Raw genomic sequence first — 18414 nt, forward strand, 5'->3', positions numbered from 1 at the left:
AATCATGAATTGTAATTGTTATCTTGCATTTGTTAAACATGTATTGAATGGGATACAAGCTAGCACTTAAGATGAATTTATATAGCCAGAACATTTCGTTCTTCAAAGATTTAGTAATATTCTCTTAGCAAAGATATAGTAATATATATGCTTTTCATTTCACCAATCATTTCTTTTAATTTCAAGTTATAATAAAATGAATCAAATAAGCATTTATTATTCTATGATGTATATATATATATATATCGAGGGAGAAGATCTTAGGCAGATCTCTATCAAACACTAAAAAAGGGTGAAATCAATATTTATACCATATAAGGGGCATTTGGTATGAGATGATCCATCCAGAATCAAGGATGATGTGGGTGGAAGTGATGAGATCACTATGTTTGGTTATATCATGATGATCCTATATCGCAGTGATTTCAAATCATCTCCACTCTTCAAATCACCATCTAACGCGGTGATAGAAAATCTGCTCTTGAGGATGGATATCCAACATCACTCTATTATGGTGATCTTATATTAAAATATCTTAACTAAAATATCCTCATGATCGAGAGATTTTTGGAAAGAAAAAATTATTTTTTTTGTCATGATATATTTTTCGCATGTGTGGAGTGGGTAGTTGAGGCGTCTATTTTACAAAAAAGAAAGAACACGTACGGATACTTAGGGCGCCATCTCCACAGAAGAGAAGAAAATCATTCATTCTCTCACCGTGTTAATTAGAAAGAAAAAAAATCTATTTAATTTTGTTCTAAAATTTTCTATACCCTAATCCTCAATCTCAACTCTCAAACGAGCATGATTTGAAGCAGCGATTTTATTTTCTCAATCCAATTATGATAATCTGAGGCCTTTCTCTTGTTCCTTCTCTCCTTATCATTTTTTTTTTTTTGATTTTTATATTATTTCAAATAATATACAAATCCATTTGAGATATGTCAGAGGTATTTTTGGTATTATATGGTCGATGATTTTGGATTCTGTAGCATACCAAACAAGTTGCTTGTATATACTCAGGGGTTCTTAATTACTGTACTATGATAAACCAAACGTAGTGATCTTAGATCACTAGGGATTAGATCATCCTAGGATTTGGATCACTAAATACCTCCGTTGGAGTATAAGTGAGGTCACATAGTAATGGTACAATCCTATCCCGATATTTTGGTTGATTATAATTATATTATAGAATTGGAGAAACTTATTCCCCCCAATTATGTTTTTCTCTTTATATATTCAATTGATACATAAAAAAATCAAGGGCAATTGCACCTCTAAAAAAAAGATAGAGTGCCACAAAATCTAACACAACTACTAATCTCCTGTACTTACATCCCTAACTAAATATCAAAAAGCTTTTTTTTTTTCACATGATATATCTATTCCTCTAATAGTATAAGGGATATTCTTTCCAAAATTTATTCATTAGCCAAATGTAGTTAATGATTATTTCGATGGGCACCATACTTTATTACAATAAAGAGGAAAAAATATGAATCATTTAATTAAGATCCGAAAACAACTATTTCTGTTCTGTTTCTCCTTATGCATATCATTCTCTTTCTTATACATATTGTTTCTTTTATTTTCTAATTCCTCTGACACATATTTGTAGCAAATGATAAAAGATTCTTATATTATATATATTTTGTTAGCTCAATTTTTAAACTTTAGATATATAGGCCTAAAAAATGGCTTCAATGGATGGCCAACAAGATGGCATTTACAACAAATTTGTTGGGTCACCCACACTTGTTGGGAGGGTAATAAAGTTCTTGATTGGTTGGTTTGACATGAACCTTCAGGATATTTTCTAATCCATTAGGGCAATGCAATCCATGCAAATTTGTTTCAAATCCTAATGACAAATGCTTATAGAATTGGGTATTCTATTATGGTTAGTGTTTTGGTTAAGATTTTATCTTGTCTGGTCTATGCCAAAAAAAAAAAAAAAGATGACTAATAAGAATAATTAATGGTCCAACATCTATGTCCTTACTTCTCGTGTATTTTCTATTTTTACTCCTATTTTATCAAGTATGACAAGTGTCTACATATTAGTTGATGGCAAAAGGTGACTATATATAGAGATACGGGGGTGATCATGGTGACATAGAGATAAAGAGTTAGAGTCTGAATGAGTGTTCATCATTCTCTTACTTGGATGACATGGGTAGTTGATGAATAATAGGAACGAGTTCTTAGAAAATTTTTCTAAATATATTAGTCATTAGTTTATGAACGTGAGTTTAAATTAGTGGAGAAGATGATATCTAGATTGCAATATAGATTTCTAGGATATTCAATTTTTTAATTTACACAATGAAAGGACAAAGCCTTTTAGACATTGTTTGGAAGCAAGGTAACTTGTTACTATTTGTTGGGCAATTTTTTTCATCCTATCTAGATGAGTATCGAGATCCCAAGAAACTCAATTTAAGTTGGTGGATAGAGAAAGTCATTGAGTCTCAACAGTAATGAAGTTGGTGTGTGGGCATGCTACTGGCAGCTAATCAACTCTAAGAATGATGGTGGAGATTGAGTGAAGCATATAAAATAGTGTGGATCCAAACACCTTGATCTCTAAAATTTTTTGCTATCATTCCACTGTCATATGAAGATGGATTAGGGGTATAATATTGATCTAGGTAAAGAAGTAAAACTAGGTTATGATAGGAGTGTAGTGTTGGACTATGATAGAAATCTATGTTATACCTACTCCTAGGATAAAAGCTATTGGTATGATAAAACTAAGATAAAAGATACATTTGATTGAATGTCAAAATATTTATTGAAAAGTACAGTCTCTATTTATTTATACCAACATATAATAATGACACACTTTGATAGTTATTGTTATGTTTGACCTTTATTCTCAGTGATTCTTGTAATTGTCATTAGTTATCTTCCACCATATATGTTCATTGGGATGGTTGCTTTGTAATATTAGGATAATAATTATATCTTTTTGGTCTAAAATATAGTTTTATATTTAGGATTATTCTTGAGATTGCTTCAATCATCTCAGTCTATTTCTATATATCATGGTTGATCATGATCAAATTCTAAGCTTTTAGTTTGTTTATGATCGAAATCTCCTCCTTCAGTCTATACCTCACTCAGTAAAATTTATCATGGTCGAACTTTTTAGTTTAGCAATTCTAATTGATTCACATGGTGCTTGTTCTTGACCATTGATTAAATTCTTGCAATGAGATATAAATACTATTATTCTTTGTTTTTTGAAATAAATTACTCAATGATGTATGACGGAGTAATTTATTCTTTGATTAAGAGGAAATCAGGTCGGAAGGCCAAAAAATTATGTATTATTACTTATAAATATATAAGTTATCCTTTTGGAATTGTCTAACTTAAGCACTCCATTAAGTTTTATTAGGTTAAATGATTTTTGCAGTCTCTTATTCCACATTCAAATGTAGCTTAGATATTATTATGTAGATTGAATAATCATTTGCATCATACATGCTGATATCCATAACCCTAAAATCATATTAAATGCTCAAAATGTCAATGAATTCGTACCTGAATTGGTTTTGTTGGCCAGGTCAATATAGATGGTGAGGGGTTGGAGAGTTTTGGTGAGACCAAGTTCATGACCAACCACTTTGTTTATATAGATTTCTTGACCTTAGTTTTTTTTTTTTTTTTTTGATGTTCATATGTATACCTCTTGTCCATCTTATGTTGTAGTTGGTTTGCAAATCTAACGCCCATCATCATTAAAAAAAAAAAGAGGAGGAACTCAAATTGTGGATGCAATATTTCTGTCTCAATTATGACTATAAATTTAAAATTTTGAAATGTGAAATTGTTGTGTGATTAATTTTTGAATTATGATAGTGAAAATCCTTTAAACATCACTTAAGCATCCTCTCTCTATTTTGTGGTGGAGGATTTGAATTAGGGATGGCTTGCAAACTTAACTCGACCCTATTTAGGTTGAGATCAAGAGATTTTAGTGGAGACTGGGTATGAGATAAATTTTCTAAACCAAACTAGGATCATAAGATTTTATGTGGGTTAAAATTATTGGGATAAATTATAGAAATATCTCCTCAACTTCAGTCCAAGTTTACTTACATCCCTTCAACTTTAAAATATATCTAATTAGTCCTTCAAGTTTTTAAAATGCTCCAATATGATCCTACCATTTATTTACTAACAAAGGCCTTATAGATGGAATTGGAGGAGGAGGAGGAAGAGGAAGAGAAGAAGGGGTTAGGATGAAGGGGTGGGCTTAGAGGAGGAGGAAAATGATGAGAAGAAACAAGTGACGAGGAAGAAGATGAGGAAGAAAGAGGGGCTGTCGGTGAGGAAGGACGGACATGGAGGGAGCTACCACGGAGGAGGAGAGGTCATGAGTAGACTTAGAGGAAGAGGAGGAGAAGAAGTAGATGAAGAGAAAGAAGAGGAGGAAGGAGGGGTCATGAGTGAGCTTGGAGGAGTAAGAAGAGGAAAAAATGTGAATGAGAAAGAAGGGGAGGAAGGAAAGGAGAGATCGCTATGAGAAAGAGACAGAGATGGTAGGAGCCACCATGGAGAGGGATGTAGGTGAGCTTAGAGGAGGACGAGAAGTGGGAGATGAGGAAGAGGAGAAAGGAGAGAGGGGGAAGGAGAGGTCACCGGTGAAGAAGGAGAGAAGGTGGTGGGAACGACCGTAGAGAGGGACATGGATGGGCTTAGAGGAGGAGGAGAAGTGAGAGAGAAGAAAGAAGGGTTGGTCGGTGGGTAGGTGGAGGTGGAGGAAGCCACGGAGAGGGCTTACAAGCGAACGGAGGGGAGAGGAGAAAGAAAAGTAGATGACAAAAAAGAAAAGAAAAATGAGAGACTGCCAATGAGGAATGGACAGAGGTAAAAAATGTTGCTGTAAAGAAAGAAGACTCATGCATATTTTTGAAAGATAATAAGAAGAAGGAGATAAGAGGAAGTGGAGGATAGAGAATGAGGGAAGAGAGATGTCGATGTTAAAGGTGGAGAAGGAGAGCAATCGGAGAGGAAGGAGGAAAGAGATAGGGATAAGCATAGTTTGGTCATTCAATAAAATAATGGTATCATTCTGTTAATGAAGATAGACGGTAGGACCATATTAGAATATCTCAAAAATTTGAAGGAATAGTTTAACATGTTTTAAAATAGAAGAATATAAATAAAATTGGACGAAAGTTAAAGGTTGTTACTATAATTTATCTAAATTATTTCAGTCATTTGTGTCATGATCTTGAACAAAAATTTTTGAGTGGTTGATCTTTTTTTGAATATAGATTATTTAATTATTTTGAAAATTATCTCATAAGAATTGGAAGGATTGTATTTGGTGAGAGTATATAATTCTGATAAGATTACATATAATTTTGAAACAGATAATTAGATTATACTATTTGTTTCACCAATTTTCACAGATAATATTGCATTACATATAATAAAGTATTACCTCAAAAAGAGGTAATCTGATTGCCTAGAGAGAGGTGGCTACATAATTACATATAATTTTGCAACCCCATAATTTTACAACAAGATAACTTTAGGACGAAAATACCTCCATCAAAATAAATTTAAATCTATATTAAATAAGTTATGGGTAGTCCCAGTTGATGAAAATTTAAAAAAAAAATATAATGGGTGGTTTCAACTGATGATGTCATTGAAAATGGTTGGATCCCGAAATCAAGTTGTCTTTGTAGAAAATAGACAATAATCAATAAGCAATGATGGAAATACTTTGAAAAAATTAGCTTATATTTCATATAATCTAAATTGTACGTCAAATATATCAATGTAAGATTTTTTGTCATTTTACAACAACATTACTGTATATACCAAATACTACAATATAGAATTCCTTTTTATTTTACCAAGTAATCATATTCTCTTTACAATTACATTACCATAGCAATATTATCTATGTAATGCACCAAATGCCTCTCTGATGTATGAAATTAGGGACTGAGTTATGCAAAATAAATAGGATTTAGGCTCAAAGCAATGCCTCAAAATGACCTAGGGGTAGATATGGGTTATGAGGTCTTGACCTAATACTGGATCAAATTAGTATGAAATAATGTTTTGCATGTTGTTGTCTTAGTTAAGGCATTGCCTTCCCTAGGCCAAAGGACACGTAAAATGTCATCTTTCCCATTTGAACAAAAAAGGGGGAAAAAAAAGGGAGGTGGACAGGCCTAGTACGTAAAAACTCCACCTTGCGCGACGCCACAAATAGATGGATGCCATAGTTTTCCACGGACACCACGAACGGCGGATCAGGTTCCCGCATGGATTTCTGTTCTACGTGGGACATCTAACACTGATCGTTGTGCCAGTTAATCCAGGCCTTCCGATCAGTAGTGCCTTGGGAACGGACCCTTAAATCCAACGGCCACAATCATCTCAACTGCGGTCTACTCGCGTATATGTGCCCTTGCTCATTGCGACACAGGGCCCTTCCAATTTCAGGATCGGGGTTAGGGTTTCTCCGGCTTCGCCTCATATATCTCTTTCTCGTCTACGGTTTGTAGGGTTTTTGATCTAGCGCTTCGATTGAGAGATGGTGAGAGAACGAGAGTCCCAGCAGCAGCAGCAGCAGGTCTCGTACACGGTGGAGCAGCTCGTTGCCGTGAACCCTTACAACCCCGACATCCTCACCGATCTCGAGAACCATGTCAATGAACAGGTGAGCCTCTCTTCATCAATCTTTTGATCTCCTACTCCACTCAGTGTCGAACGTTTATTAGGGAAGGGTTAAATTCTGTAGTTTGTTTGAAGAAATATGGATTTTTAGTTTGTTTTACTTTGCTATATTGATTGTCGGAAAATGTTCTTTTGAGTGACGCTGTGAAAATCGGATCTTTTAGGCTTTTGTATTTTGGATTTTGTTATTTTTGTTTATTTACTTGCAAAGATTGTAGCTTTATTCATTTATGCGATTATGCGATTGTTAGTTGATCGGCTCCGTGTTCATCGAGGGATCGTGATTACAGTGATTGTGATATATAATATATTTATAGAAAACAAATTACAAGAATTCCGTTGTTACATAGTTTTCTCTAGCTTGGCATTTGGCTTGGTGAAACCCCTATCAATGTTTCATGCCCTCATTACATTGGAAACACATTGTACCAATCAGGGAAAGCTCATGGTTTTGGATGTTGCACTTTCTTTAGAGGCCCTTAAACCAAACTTAGGATGCCTGATTATAAGGCTGATTTCATAAAGTATTAAATAGAATTGGAAATTTTTCTCCTTGGACCTGGCAACTATGTCATAGGCTTCTCTATGGTTGCAAACTGTTCTGGAGCTTTAATCCTACCAAAATAGTCAAATTAGTTTGTGGTCATTCATCCAATACCTAGCGTTTGATAGCAATGATAAGCCTTGAGTCGTCCAAGCACCCAGTTTCCAGTATTACTCACCTAGCAATGCCAAACTGACCCTTCTTAACTTACAAGTTGCCATACATTCTTACATGAATTTAGGCCATATCAGGCCTTTGTATGGTTAAATGTTGATCCATTTATGTGTTCCTGCCCAAATGTGTATTTCGCTAATGATTTTGAAGCAGCATGAATCTCTTCTAGATTCAAGAACATATTGTTTCATACCATTTCTCAGATGGAGCGACTTAATATTCTGTGAATTATGTTGTTTGGAATTCTTAATTTGCTGAATATTATGTCCAGATGACTTCACAAAGTTTAGAATTTAAGTTGATTCTGTAACTTTCCTTTAGGCACATCATTGCTGTTTTCTGGAACAATATAATGAATTTTTAATTTATTTGTCAAGGTCAGAAGCCTTGCTTCACAGTTGTTGTGAGATTTGATCGAACATTTGATGGTATTTAAGTTTGTTTTTATTGGATGTTAGTCATCAATGCCATGAAGCACCTTATTCATCGACCACATTCATGCACTATGGTTTATAAAAGCATGTATGGGTCTTTTCTGCGTCTCCAAATTTGGAAGAAGGTTTGAGATTTGTGAAGAGGAATAAGGGGCTAATTGCATCAGATTTGAATAGTCAGATATATATTTTGGATGCAGTCCTCTGCTGCAAAGTAGAAACTTAATTTCCACTTTGGGCCTACTTCCTATGCATGGTGGATGTTGAGATATGTGTTTGCCACCACATATGAAGGGGTATGGTTTAAAACTATCAGACAGCCACTTTGAATCTCAGAGTCCACTATGCATGGCAGATGAGCCTGAGTTTCGACTTCATTGGAGACCTAAACCACAGTCATATATTTTCCTTCTTTCTTGTTTATGATATGTACCTACTGCCATGCTCATCATTGCAGGCTTTTAGTTTATAAGCATCCCCTCATCTAGGAAGCCACCCTTTCCCTTGGTTCAAGATGTTATTAATAGGAAGGATTTATGATGTCTCATGTATTTCCGATTTCCAATAATAAAGTTCTTTAAGAGTTCATTCTGTTAAACTTGAGCTAAAGCTACTTGTATATTATGTTTCACTAATAATTTTAGAATCTGGAATCTGAACCAATTGTGAATTCTGACGAAGCTTGCTGCTCACTTTTTACTTCCTTTCTTTCATTCATTCATTCTTTTTAATTTTGCATTGGGATTCCTTGTACATGTTAATGAGTTTTTCCTTGATTGCTTCACGATACAGGTTTCTTCTCAAACATACAGTTTGGATGCAAATCTTTGCCTTCTTCGGCTTTATCAGGTTATTTATACACATTTCCTTATCTACCAAATATGTGCTTGTAAGTATACAAATAATTTTCCTCTACTGACATCATTTTCTTTTTGTAGTTTGAGCCAGAACGGATGAGCATCCCAATTGTAGTTCGGATTTTGATCAAGGTTTGGTTAACTCCAAAATTAACATATGAAAGCAGGATATTAATTAATTATAAACAAGTTCTCCTCCATGCTTTGCACATCTCATGGCAATATCATCATTTACTTTTTCATTTTTTAACAGGCTCTCATGGCAATGCCAGCACCAGATTTTAGCCTTTGTCTCTTCTTGATTCCCGAACAAGTGGTATGTAATCCCTTTTTTTGGGAGTCACATTTGTGTGCACATCCCTATTGGATGAACCTGTCTGGAGAAATGTGAACTCTTGTCGGTCATAATTAACAGTATTCTTGAGAATAAAATCTTTGCAAGGAAGTTTCATGCAAAAAGAAACAAAGTGATGCTAATGAGGATGTACATGCACATACGTAGTTTTTGGATATGTATGCATCATTCTAGAGACATTGGTTTCTTTGATAATAATAAATTGTAATTAGAGAATGGGGAAGATGCATTCCTTTATAATGACATGGTAAATCTTATTTGGTAATCCCTTAGATCTTTAGTACCCCTCCTTTGTAGCTGACATTGTTGCTTGAAGTTACATATCTTCTATGGCAGACAGCTTGATGTACAAGTTTTGGCTGGGTTTAGTTCTTTATCTTAGTTTGATATTCAGTTGTCCATGTTACATTACCTACATTAGTTTACCTCTAAATAACTCTGCACTTTGAGATCCAATTGTTCACTCTTCACGATTACTATGCTTTCAGTTGTGATGATTATTGGAAATAAAATCTTATCTTCTTTTCTTTTCTGCCTCTGGACAGCAAATGGAGGAGCAATTCAAGACACTGATTGTCCTCTCTCACTATCTAGAGGTATGTGTCATTGTTAATTCTGATTTTTGTGTATGTTCAGAGTGAAAAATGCAAATCTTAAATCATTGGATGACCACAGACTGCAAGATTTCATCAATTTTGGGATGAAGCTGTGAAGAACCGCAGCATACTTGAAGTTGTTCCAGGTAAAGATGTGGAAATGTTCCCAATTCATCTGCATATGTTCCAAAACGTCATGCTTGCTGCTAGTAAAATGTTGTTCAGCATATCTCATCTCACCTCTTACTCTTTCCTTCCTGCCTTTCTTTTTTGCATGCATTTCTTTTGAAGAGTGGAATTTATTGCTTCTTAGACATGATTAATTTCAACTTTCAATTAGTGTTCAGTTAGTTATTTTTCCTTTTTTCATGTCCTTTCCCCCTATAGTTCTTTATACAATCTCAGCTCGCATGAACTTGTCTAGTGAGCTGGTAATCATGTATGTATCAATGACAAACATGAACAGGACTATCTTTAAGTTGCCTGAAACCATATATTTTGGAGGTTTTGCTTCATTTAAATTTCAACAACTCTTGAAATGCTCCTTGAGGTATGCTTTTAAGAGGGCAACCAGTTCCAGAGTAGTTATCCTTCAGAGAACTTGAACTACTTTCCTGAACTTTTACGTATGTATCCTATCCTTCATATCTTTGATATGATCCGAATTGCCTTCTGAAGAAATGTGTACCCTTATATTCCCTTGTAAATGCTCTGTATCGTTAAAATTGAAAGCTTACAAAAGCCATTCTGTACACAAAAAGTTTTGTAACGGAAACTTTTTGGCACAGGTCACTGTAAGAGAGCACCTTTTCTTGATGTTTATGGGCTGAGAGAAAGCTTGAACAACTTGTGGCATTTGGGAGCTTATCCCTGTAGATGCTCACTAACCAAATTTTTAACGTCTCCAAACTTCATATGAAGCTGTCAATCAAGTAAACTGGCTAGTTATTTGGCCATGGGCCTATATTCTACTGGATTGGGGAAGTTGATCTGGGAAAAGATATTCCATTTTGTTTTTCTAGCTTGTTGGTGAAGGATCTAGCAGGCATCTACCTGCTGGGATCTGAACACATCTTAAGCTTGTCTTGTTTTGCCAACATATAGAAAAATTCCTCCCACCTTCCCTTCCTCTCTCTGTGTGTGTATGTGTATCTATCTGATGGCTAAGTTATTGTGACTTAAATAAATATGGCACAGGTTTTGAGCAAGCAATCCAAGCTTATGCAATTCACGTCCTCTCCTTAACATACCAGAAAGTACCCAGGCCTATACTTGCAGAGGTAAGATTGCTTTGTTCTTCATCTTTTTTCATTCTATATTTGGCTTAAATGTATTTGGTGATGATGAAACCTATTTCAGTAATTCTATGCTTGGGCATAGGCTGTTGTTCAATATTCTATGTCATTTGCTGAAGCATGCTAACAAGGCAACCGGTGACGAGGATTACTTTCATGATACTCTGAGTTGTAGGTCAAAAATTACTGCAGAATAGGAAAGGCCTAAATTTTGCTTTTTGTTTGTTGTTGGGTAAAATGAATCCCTGTTCGAAATGCAAGGGCTAGCTCAGCTCATGTCTGACTGCATCATTGTGAACTTTTAGATTCAGTTGGCTCTGCTAATGCCTAAGAATACTTCATTATAGGTGGTTTTCTAGTCCTTTTATCCCCTAAACCTTTTCATATCAATATTAATCAATGTTGGAGCCAATGACTTGCTAGGCGAGGCTCGATACATTCCTGGTTGTTATTCTGATATTTAAATGCAACCATGACAGTCTTTCATTTTGAATCTTTTTCCTATTCTATCAGATTTGTGATAGTGGGGTATAGTTAGGAGATTATCACAGTTTTTTGATGATCCTTGTGTGTCTTAATCCTTGCTATGTATTGTGTTGTTGCAGAATTAGTTACATTCTCCGTGTTGGTCAGAGTAACTTGCCATATATATGCTCTTGACTTTGGGCCTATCCTACTACAGCTTGCTGATCATTGTCCAGACTGAATATGCGCAAACCTTCCACTCTTCGTGCCCATACGTCCATCCGTTACTAGGGTGGAACCAGTGACTTGGGAAACATCAGAACTTCCATTTTCTCCTCTTTTAGGATGCAACCAGTGGCATGACTGTGTGATCTGTCCCGCCGCCTGATTCTCCAACCTCCTATCTCATCACCATGTTGCATTGTTAATGGATTTGTGAATCAGAGTTGGCAGTTAAAAGTTTGAACTCATTTGACTCATCCTACATGCAAATATTATAAACTCATGATCATACTCCTAGAGAGGGCAATTAACTTGTGAGTAGTGTTTCATTTGGAAGTCGATGCCTAACACCAGTAGAAAACATTTCTTTTCCTCCTAAAAGCTAAAGCACAGGAAAGTGCCTAGACTAATGATTTCAGGTGTCATTTTGTTCCGCCTGTTCTTAGAAGCCATTTCATGTCTGTGCAGGCCATCAACATTGAAGGTCTCTCCCTGGACAAGTTTCTGGAGTACCAGGTGGCCAACAGTGGCTGGGCCCTTGAGAAGGGTCATGGCCGCTCCCAGCTTATCGTCCTCCCCCGCAATGAGTTCAACCACCCAGAGCTCAAGAAGAACGCAGTGGACAGTGTCCCGCTCGAACACGTTACCCGCATCTTCCCCATCCTGAGTTGAAAAGATGGTTAGGATTCAACACTTATGTGTTGCACTCGAAGCTGATGCAGAATCCAGGTGTATCGAGGACCTCTCTGATGTAATGGTACAGTTGCTGTGCTTTGCAATCTTGGCTTATAGGATAATTTGGATGGACCCCATTTTTGTTACAAACAATATAAGCCAAATCTATCCAGAATATGAGCGATCCTAGAGTATGTTAAGTGTGTTGGATTTTGATGAGCATCCTGGAAGTGTTGTTGTTTCTACTTGCAGGGATATTGCGACCCAATGCATCAAACAGGTTTTCTTTATTTATTTTTAATGCCCCTCTCAGTAGAAGAGACTTCCCTTTTCTTGCACGCCCATTTATTGGCCACTGTGCTTCTTGTATGCCACGGTGATGAAAGGCTAAATCTGGTTTAGTGAATTGCTATTTACAAACTGCTATAATCGCAAGGTTTCTTTAAAATAACTCGCGAACAACAACAACAACAGGAAAAAAAAAAAAAAGAAGACTGGCTGATTGAAAGCTTTTAAGAGTTCATCAATTGGATTAATCCTTTACAGCATCGCGCACCGGTATTTGGGTTACTTGGCCACCTTGATTGACCACAATAAGCAAACTTTTATGTTGGCTCTGCCCGGAATCCTGGTGCAAAACAGGGATGTTTGATTCAATACTTTCCACTTGGTTGTCTTGGAAATCTGGACCATCCTAGAGCTTCACCTGGAGTAGATCATTCAAATCCACTCGGGTCTAGATTGGAAACTCAAGTGGATCTTCAATTTAATTCTCACTCTCAATTGAGACGAATGCCTGCAAGTTCCAAATAATTGTTTTGGTTTTCTAATTTGCTTGTCCAACACAAAGTAATTCTATGCAATATGGGCTGAGTGATTTCCTTTTTTCTTGTCCATAATGTTATACTAAACCTCAGCTAATCTAGTCCTCATTGATGCAGTGAATGGTCAACTAAGAAATACAAATATGTTATTCCAATCCATACTAAGGACCGATTAGTTAGATAAATATACAAAATATAAACCTCTTCTTTAAACCAGTCTGATCCAATAGCTCAACCGGCTCGAACCGATTTCCGGCCTGGTTCACCGATCCATCGAGCAAACCTGGCCATCCTCCGAATGGGGGCATTTTAGTCATTTTACCACAGACGCTAGGGTTCTGAGGGCACTAAATAAGAGCTCCTCCCTGGTACCTCCCGCGCCTCCTCCACCGTCGCTTGTGAATTAAAAAAAGAAAAAAGGGGGAAAAAAACTAAAAAGCGAGGCTAGGTATCTGGGATCCCCTTGTCCCTCTACTCGAAAGCCCTAGCCCTCGATCTCGGCCTCTTCAGGACTCTTCCAGCCATGGCGACGACTCGGGTGCTCTCCCAGAAGGAGCAGGACATCCAAATGATGCTTGCCGCCGAAGTCCATCTCGGCACCAAGAACTGCGACTTCCAGATGGAGCGTTACGTCTTCAAGCGACGATCCGACGGTATCCAGCTCCTAAACCTAGCCCATGGAACCCTTATTCCTATCTTCTAGATCTGTGGATTTATGGCGTTATTACTTCAGATAAGAAAAGATAGCAGGATGGAGTCTTTATAAATAACTTCCGTTTTTTATCAGTTATTTTAAGTTCTACGGAAGTTTTGTGGATGAGGTTAGAACAGAATTCAGCAGAAGTTTCGATGTAATTCATGGTCGAAATCTTTGCTTAGCTGTAAGCCTTTCGGTGTTTTTAGGCTTCTTAAGTTCAATTCTACTTTCTTTTTTCTTTTTCTTTTTTTTTTTTTAACAAAAAAAAATTCTGGCGCTTGATTACTGTGTATAAACGGGAATTTGGAAGTCATGGCTCGCGATGTGTCACGTAACTTTTTACCGTGCCTTGATATATCTTTTGATATAGTTTTGTTTTTGTTTTTTTATTTTTTTTTATTTTTGATGGTATGGAGTTTCTGATTACCTATCTCGGGTAGGGACAGACTAACCGTGATTATGTGGGCATAAATCGTATATTTTCTTTGTTTGTGATTCGTGTTGTTTCTCTTCTATGACATGTTTCAGGTATTTCTTCCTGTTATTTGGTGTTTTTATCATAATTTTTCTGTATCTCTTTTCGAACGGTTGAAATATGACTTTATCATATACAAGAATGGATGATTATCTTGTCGAACTGCTATAAGCTCATGAACAATTTTCATCGATGGAAGGAAATAGGACTTTTCCTGTATGTCTGGAGAATTTTTGCCGGACATTTCATGTATTCAAGGAGAATTTTTGTTGGATAATAATATGGTTCACATGTTTTACTGGATAGAGACGATAAGGTCAGGCACATAAGATAAGCACAGAATATATGAGAATTCTGTTTGGTAGGCGATGGCAAAGTCTATAGTTAACGATAGAAAATATACTATTCCTACCTGCCAGAAATGATTGCTATACCTGTTTGTTATTCAATATCTCGGACCACAGAGTATGCATAACTTTAGGGGTCATTTATGGAAGTGGAGGAAAGATTGTTCATAAAAATTTTATGGTAACAATGGACAATCATTTAACTCTCTGTGTTGGAATGAATCATGTGGAAGGATTTATACTGCCAATCACAAGTGGTTGGAATAAAGCTTTTGTGAATTTGGTTTTAGATGGGTCTTTTTTTTTTTTTAAATTTATTTATTTAAAGCACATAAACAGTGTTAAAGTTGCCAGATCTGCCAATTGCAAGGTCACTGTACCAGTTAGCATGAAAATGCGGGCAGTTTTTAGTATGACTGCTTTAAGAATTGAGACCTGGGAATTGTAGGTGTGTGGTTCACTAACTCCAATTACCATTCTTCTAGGTTATGGGGATACTTTCTTCGCTTAAATCTTTGAAAAGCTAAACACTATCATTGCATTTCTAAAACAAGCCATTTTTATTCATATCTGTTTCTAGAAGGTAAAAGACTAAAACAGGCCAGATTGCTGAATGTATTTCAGCCGGATGGATTTGTATAGCTTTCTGCAACTTTGTGGATCTGAGCTGCTCTCATAACTGTCATCTATGGGCTTCTTAAATCTAGATGAATTCCATATAAAAGTAGTGTTTTTCATTATAAATTTGATATTTATGTTTTTTCAATTACTAGTCATAATTGTCCTGTGGTTTTAGTAATTAATTGCTGTCTTGTTCTATCTCTATCTAATAACCATTGCAGCTTTTGACTCCCTACTTCAATGAGTTGTTTCTGAAACTCATGTAATCCTAATCATTCAGGTATTTTCATCATCAACCTTGGTAGAACTTGGGAGAAACTTCAGCTAGCAGCTAGGGTCATCGTTGCCATTGAAAATCCTCAGGATATTATTGTCCAATCTGCAAGGCCATATGGTCAGAGAGCTGTTTTGAAGTTTGCTCAGTACACGGGTGCTCATGCTATTGCTGGGAGGCACACTCCTGGAACCTTCACCAATCAGCTTCAGACATCCTTTAGTGAGCCACGTCTTCTCATCCTCACTGATCCTAGAACCGATCATCAGGTGAATTTATTAGTAACAAAGGTGTGATTTTATTACTTGGCCAAGGAAATGGATTATTAATACCTTCTATTTATACTGCCTGCAGCCTATCAAGGAATCTGCTCTGGGAAACATTCCAACCATTGCCTTCTGTGACACCGATTCTCCAATGCGATATGTTGATATTGGAATTCCTGCAAACAACAAAGGGAAGACCAGCATTGGCTGCCTCTACTGGTTGTTGGCTAGGATGGTTCTCCAGATGCGTGGTACTATTGCTCCTGGGCACAAATGGGAAGTGATGGTAAGAGATTATTAACTTATGTGCTTCTAATTGTTTTGTCTTTTCTTTGAAGCATTATGAATTAATCATCTGGAGGAGAAACATTTCTATAGGCTATACATTGTTTTAGTCTCAGTTTCCTCAAATGAGTCTTTTGCCAACGGATGCCTAGACCTAATTACATGGTCATCTCAAATAACTAAAAAAAGAGATTGAGGTTTTTATGATTTGCAGGAACTATCTTTTTCCTATCATTTTGTGTACATTTTTTGGTTTCTGCATAGCTAGAAGTAGCTTTCGTTTCTGCATCTCTTCAAGGTCTCAAGCAGTAAGCAGCATTCTGTTTTTACAGAACAAGAAATGGTTGATCCATTATTTCCTTGGGTTCTCTAATACTCAGCTTGTCATTTGAACAGTTCCCTGTTTGCTCCAAATATAATAATTATTCTTTTCTGGTTTGCTAATCTGGTGATGTTAGACATGCTTCTCTGATTATATCTTTGAGTTTCTTAGCTAGTTTGGTGGTCTGCACAGGTCGATCTATTTTTCTACAGGGATCCTGAGGAAGCTAAGGAACAGGAAGAAGAGGCTCTGGTGGCCCCTGAACATGGTGGAATTGCTGAGTACAGCAGTGTGTTACCCAATGATCAGTGGACTGCTGAACAGTGGGTGCCTGACATGGGAGCTGTAGCTCCCGCTGTTCCTGCAGTGCCTGGTGTTGAGTGGGCTGCTATTCAAGGTCAGGACTATTTCCTAAATCTCTCATCCTTCTAATTTCCCCACTTTTCTCCTGTCATGATTCTTGTTGCTCAGATTTTCCTCATTCATGGAGCTTTATGGTTATCCTGTGCATGAACTCCTGGTCCAGCATACTGGGAACGGTTATAGCTACTGACTTGCTTGAAGTTTGTGTTCGCCCAACTTCAAACAATTGATGCCAGCTGTAATTTAGTGTACCCTGCTCCAAATGTTCTTAAAAACCATTAACCCTCATATTTCTCGTGAGACCATTATAGCATACCCACTCAGTTGTAAGTGTGCACCTTGGTTGATATCTGCACCTTTTAGATCTTTTTGGGGCCTTCCCGATTTCTTAAAAGCTTTTTATTCCATAGACCACTACAGAGCCGTGTTACACTGTAGATGGAGTTGCCTACTTCATGAAATTATACCAATCCTTCCTGTTCCATATGGTACTCCTAGCAGAAACCACAATGCGGCTGGGTAAGATGTCCTTGACATTTTTTTTCCTGTCATGAAATAAGAGTTGTTCCACAGAGCAAAGTTTTAGTGACGCAGCCACTTAGGGAACTGTTTTTGTTGTTTGTTGTCCCTGCTCAACTTGTAATTACATGCAGGTAGTGTACTGCTCTATAGCTGAATCTGGATGATCATCATGTGCCATGTGAAAGTCATGTTGCATTTTCTCCTCTTGTTTTTGTTGCTGTCTTGGACACAATTGTTTGTATCATGGAGCTGTTCATATTTGTTCTAAGAACTATTTGTTTCCCTCTCTCTAATGAACAGCTCCTGTTGCTGCTGATGGATGGGATGCAGCTGCAGCTCCAGCTCCAGCTCCAGCTCCAGCTCCAGCGCCAGCTCCGCCTATGGAAGGTGTTCCTCCTGTCGTGCCCTCTGGTTGGGATGCTGCCACACCTGCTCCCTCGGGCTGGGATGAGGTGTAGGCTGATTGCATTTCAAGATCCTCTTGTCAAATTTCCATCTAGAATTTAATCTTTAGATGTTTTAAGAAGCCTTTGTTTGCTACGAGTCTTCACTGCGCAGCTATGAACTATGTTGCCATAGTGTGTTTCTTCTTTCTTTTTTATCTTTTTTTTAAGCTGGAAACATGATGTCAGTAAATTTTGAAGATTCAGATAGAAAATTTGTGTGTTCATGGCCTCGTGTTTAATATTATTTGTGCATTATGGATTTTTGTTTTGTTTTTTCTGGTGGTGCGTTATGGATTTTAGTTGAACAAGCTGTATTTGCTCAATTGTACTGGGTATGGTATTCTGAACGTGGTCCCAGGGAAAATGCTTGTGATTCATACTTTGGATTGAGGGCAGGAGGCTGTTTAGGTTATTGATTTCTTTTTTCTGAATGAGGTATGCTGTGCCAAGAGATTCTGAGGCGCCACCGATCAGACGTAGCATGTGAATTGTGCTAGCAACATGTGCTGACGAACATAAAAGCACACCTCATCGGTATCTAACTATAAAAATCATATTATGGAACTTGTTGAAATCAGCAATGAAGCCTCGTAAAGAATAGTTTCTGCCGCATTTCCCACTTACAGCCAAGTTGGATG

General features: G+C 36.9%; 2 protein-coding genes across 2 annotated transcripts; both read left to right on the plus strand.

Annotated features, from left to right (window-relative positions):
• The first annotated feature begins 6460 nt into the window (after window positions 1–6460).
• Window positions 6461–12635, plus strand: LOC105056683 (eukaryotic translation initiation factor 3 subunit K). The gene is made up of 8 exons (XM_010938977.4): window positions 6461–6700; window positions 8662–8718; window positions 8808–8858; window positions 8980–9042; window positions 9627–9677; window positions 9757–9823; window positions 10875–10957; window positions 12128–12635. Exons 1-8 carry the CDS (start codon window positions 6575–6577, stop codon window positions 12329–12331), a joined length of 702 nt encoding a protein of 233 aa, XP_010937279.1. The 5' UTR covers window positions 6461–6574; the 3' UTR covers window positions 12332–12635.
• A 900-nt stretch (window positions 12636–13535) lies between these two features.
• On the plus strand, window positions 13536–18000 carry LOC105056684 (small ribosomal subunit protein uS2). Its single transcript, XM_010938978.4, has 5 exons — window positions 13536–13811; window positions 15579–15841; window positions 15927–16124; window positions 16638–16842; window positions 17631–18000. The coding sequence occupies exons 1-5, from the start codon at window positions 13682–13684 to the stop codon at window positions 17786–17788; spliced, it is 954 nt and encodes a 317-aa protein (XP_010937280.1). The 5' UTR covers window positions 13536–13681; the 3' UTR covers window positions 17789–18000.
• The last annotated feature ends 414 nt before the right edge of the window (window positions 18001–18414 follow it).

This window comes from Elaeis guineensis, chromosome 13 (genome assembly GCF_000442705.2).
Source record: "Elaeis guineensis isolate ETL-2024a chromosome 13, EG11, whole genome shotgun sequence".
Taxonomy (NCBI): Eukaryota; Viridiplantae; Streptophyta; class Magnoliopsida; order Arecales; family Arecaceae; genus Elaeis; species Elaeis guineensis.

Bases quoted from the DNA above. Each gene is read 5' to 3' on its own strand.
- LOC105056683 (XM_010938977.4), top strand. From the start codon at position 6,575: ATGGTGAGAGAACGAGAGTCCCAGCAGCAGCAGCAGCAGGTCTCGTAC. The intron at 8,719-8,807 runs GTTATTTATACA...TTCTTTTTGTAG, and splicing joins GCCTTCTTCGGCTTTATCAG to TTTGAGCCAGAACGGATGAG. The intron at 8,859-8,979 runs GTTTGGTTAACT...ATTTTTTAACAG, and splicing joins TAGTTCGGATTTTGATCAAG to GCTCTCATGGCAATGCCAGC.
- LOC105056684 (XM_010938978.4), top strand. From the start codon at position 13,682: ATGGCGACGACTCGGGTGCTCTCCCAGAAGGAGCAGGACATCCAAATG. The intron at 13,812-15,578 runs GTATCCAGCTCC...CTAATCATTCAG, and splicing joins CTTCAAGCGACGATCCGACG to GTATTTTCATCATCAACCTT. The intron at 15,842-15,926 runs GTGAATTTATTA...TACTGCCTGCAG, and splicing joins ATCCTAGAACCGATCATCAG to CCTATCAAGGAATCTGCTCT.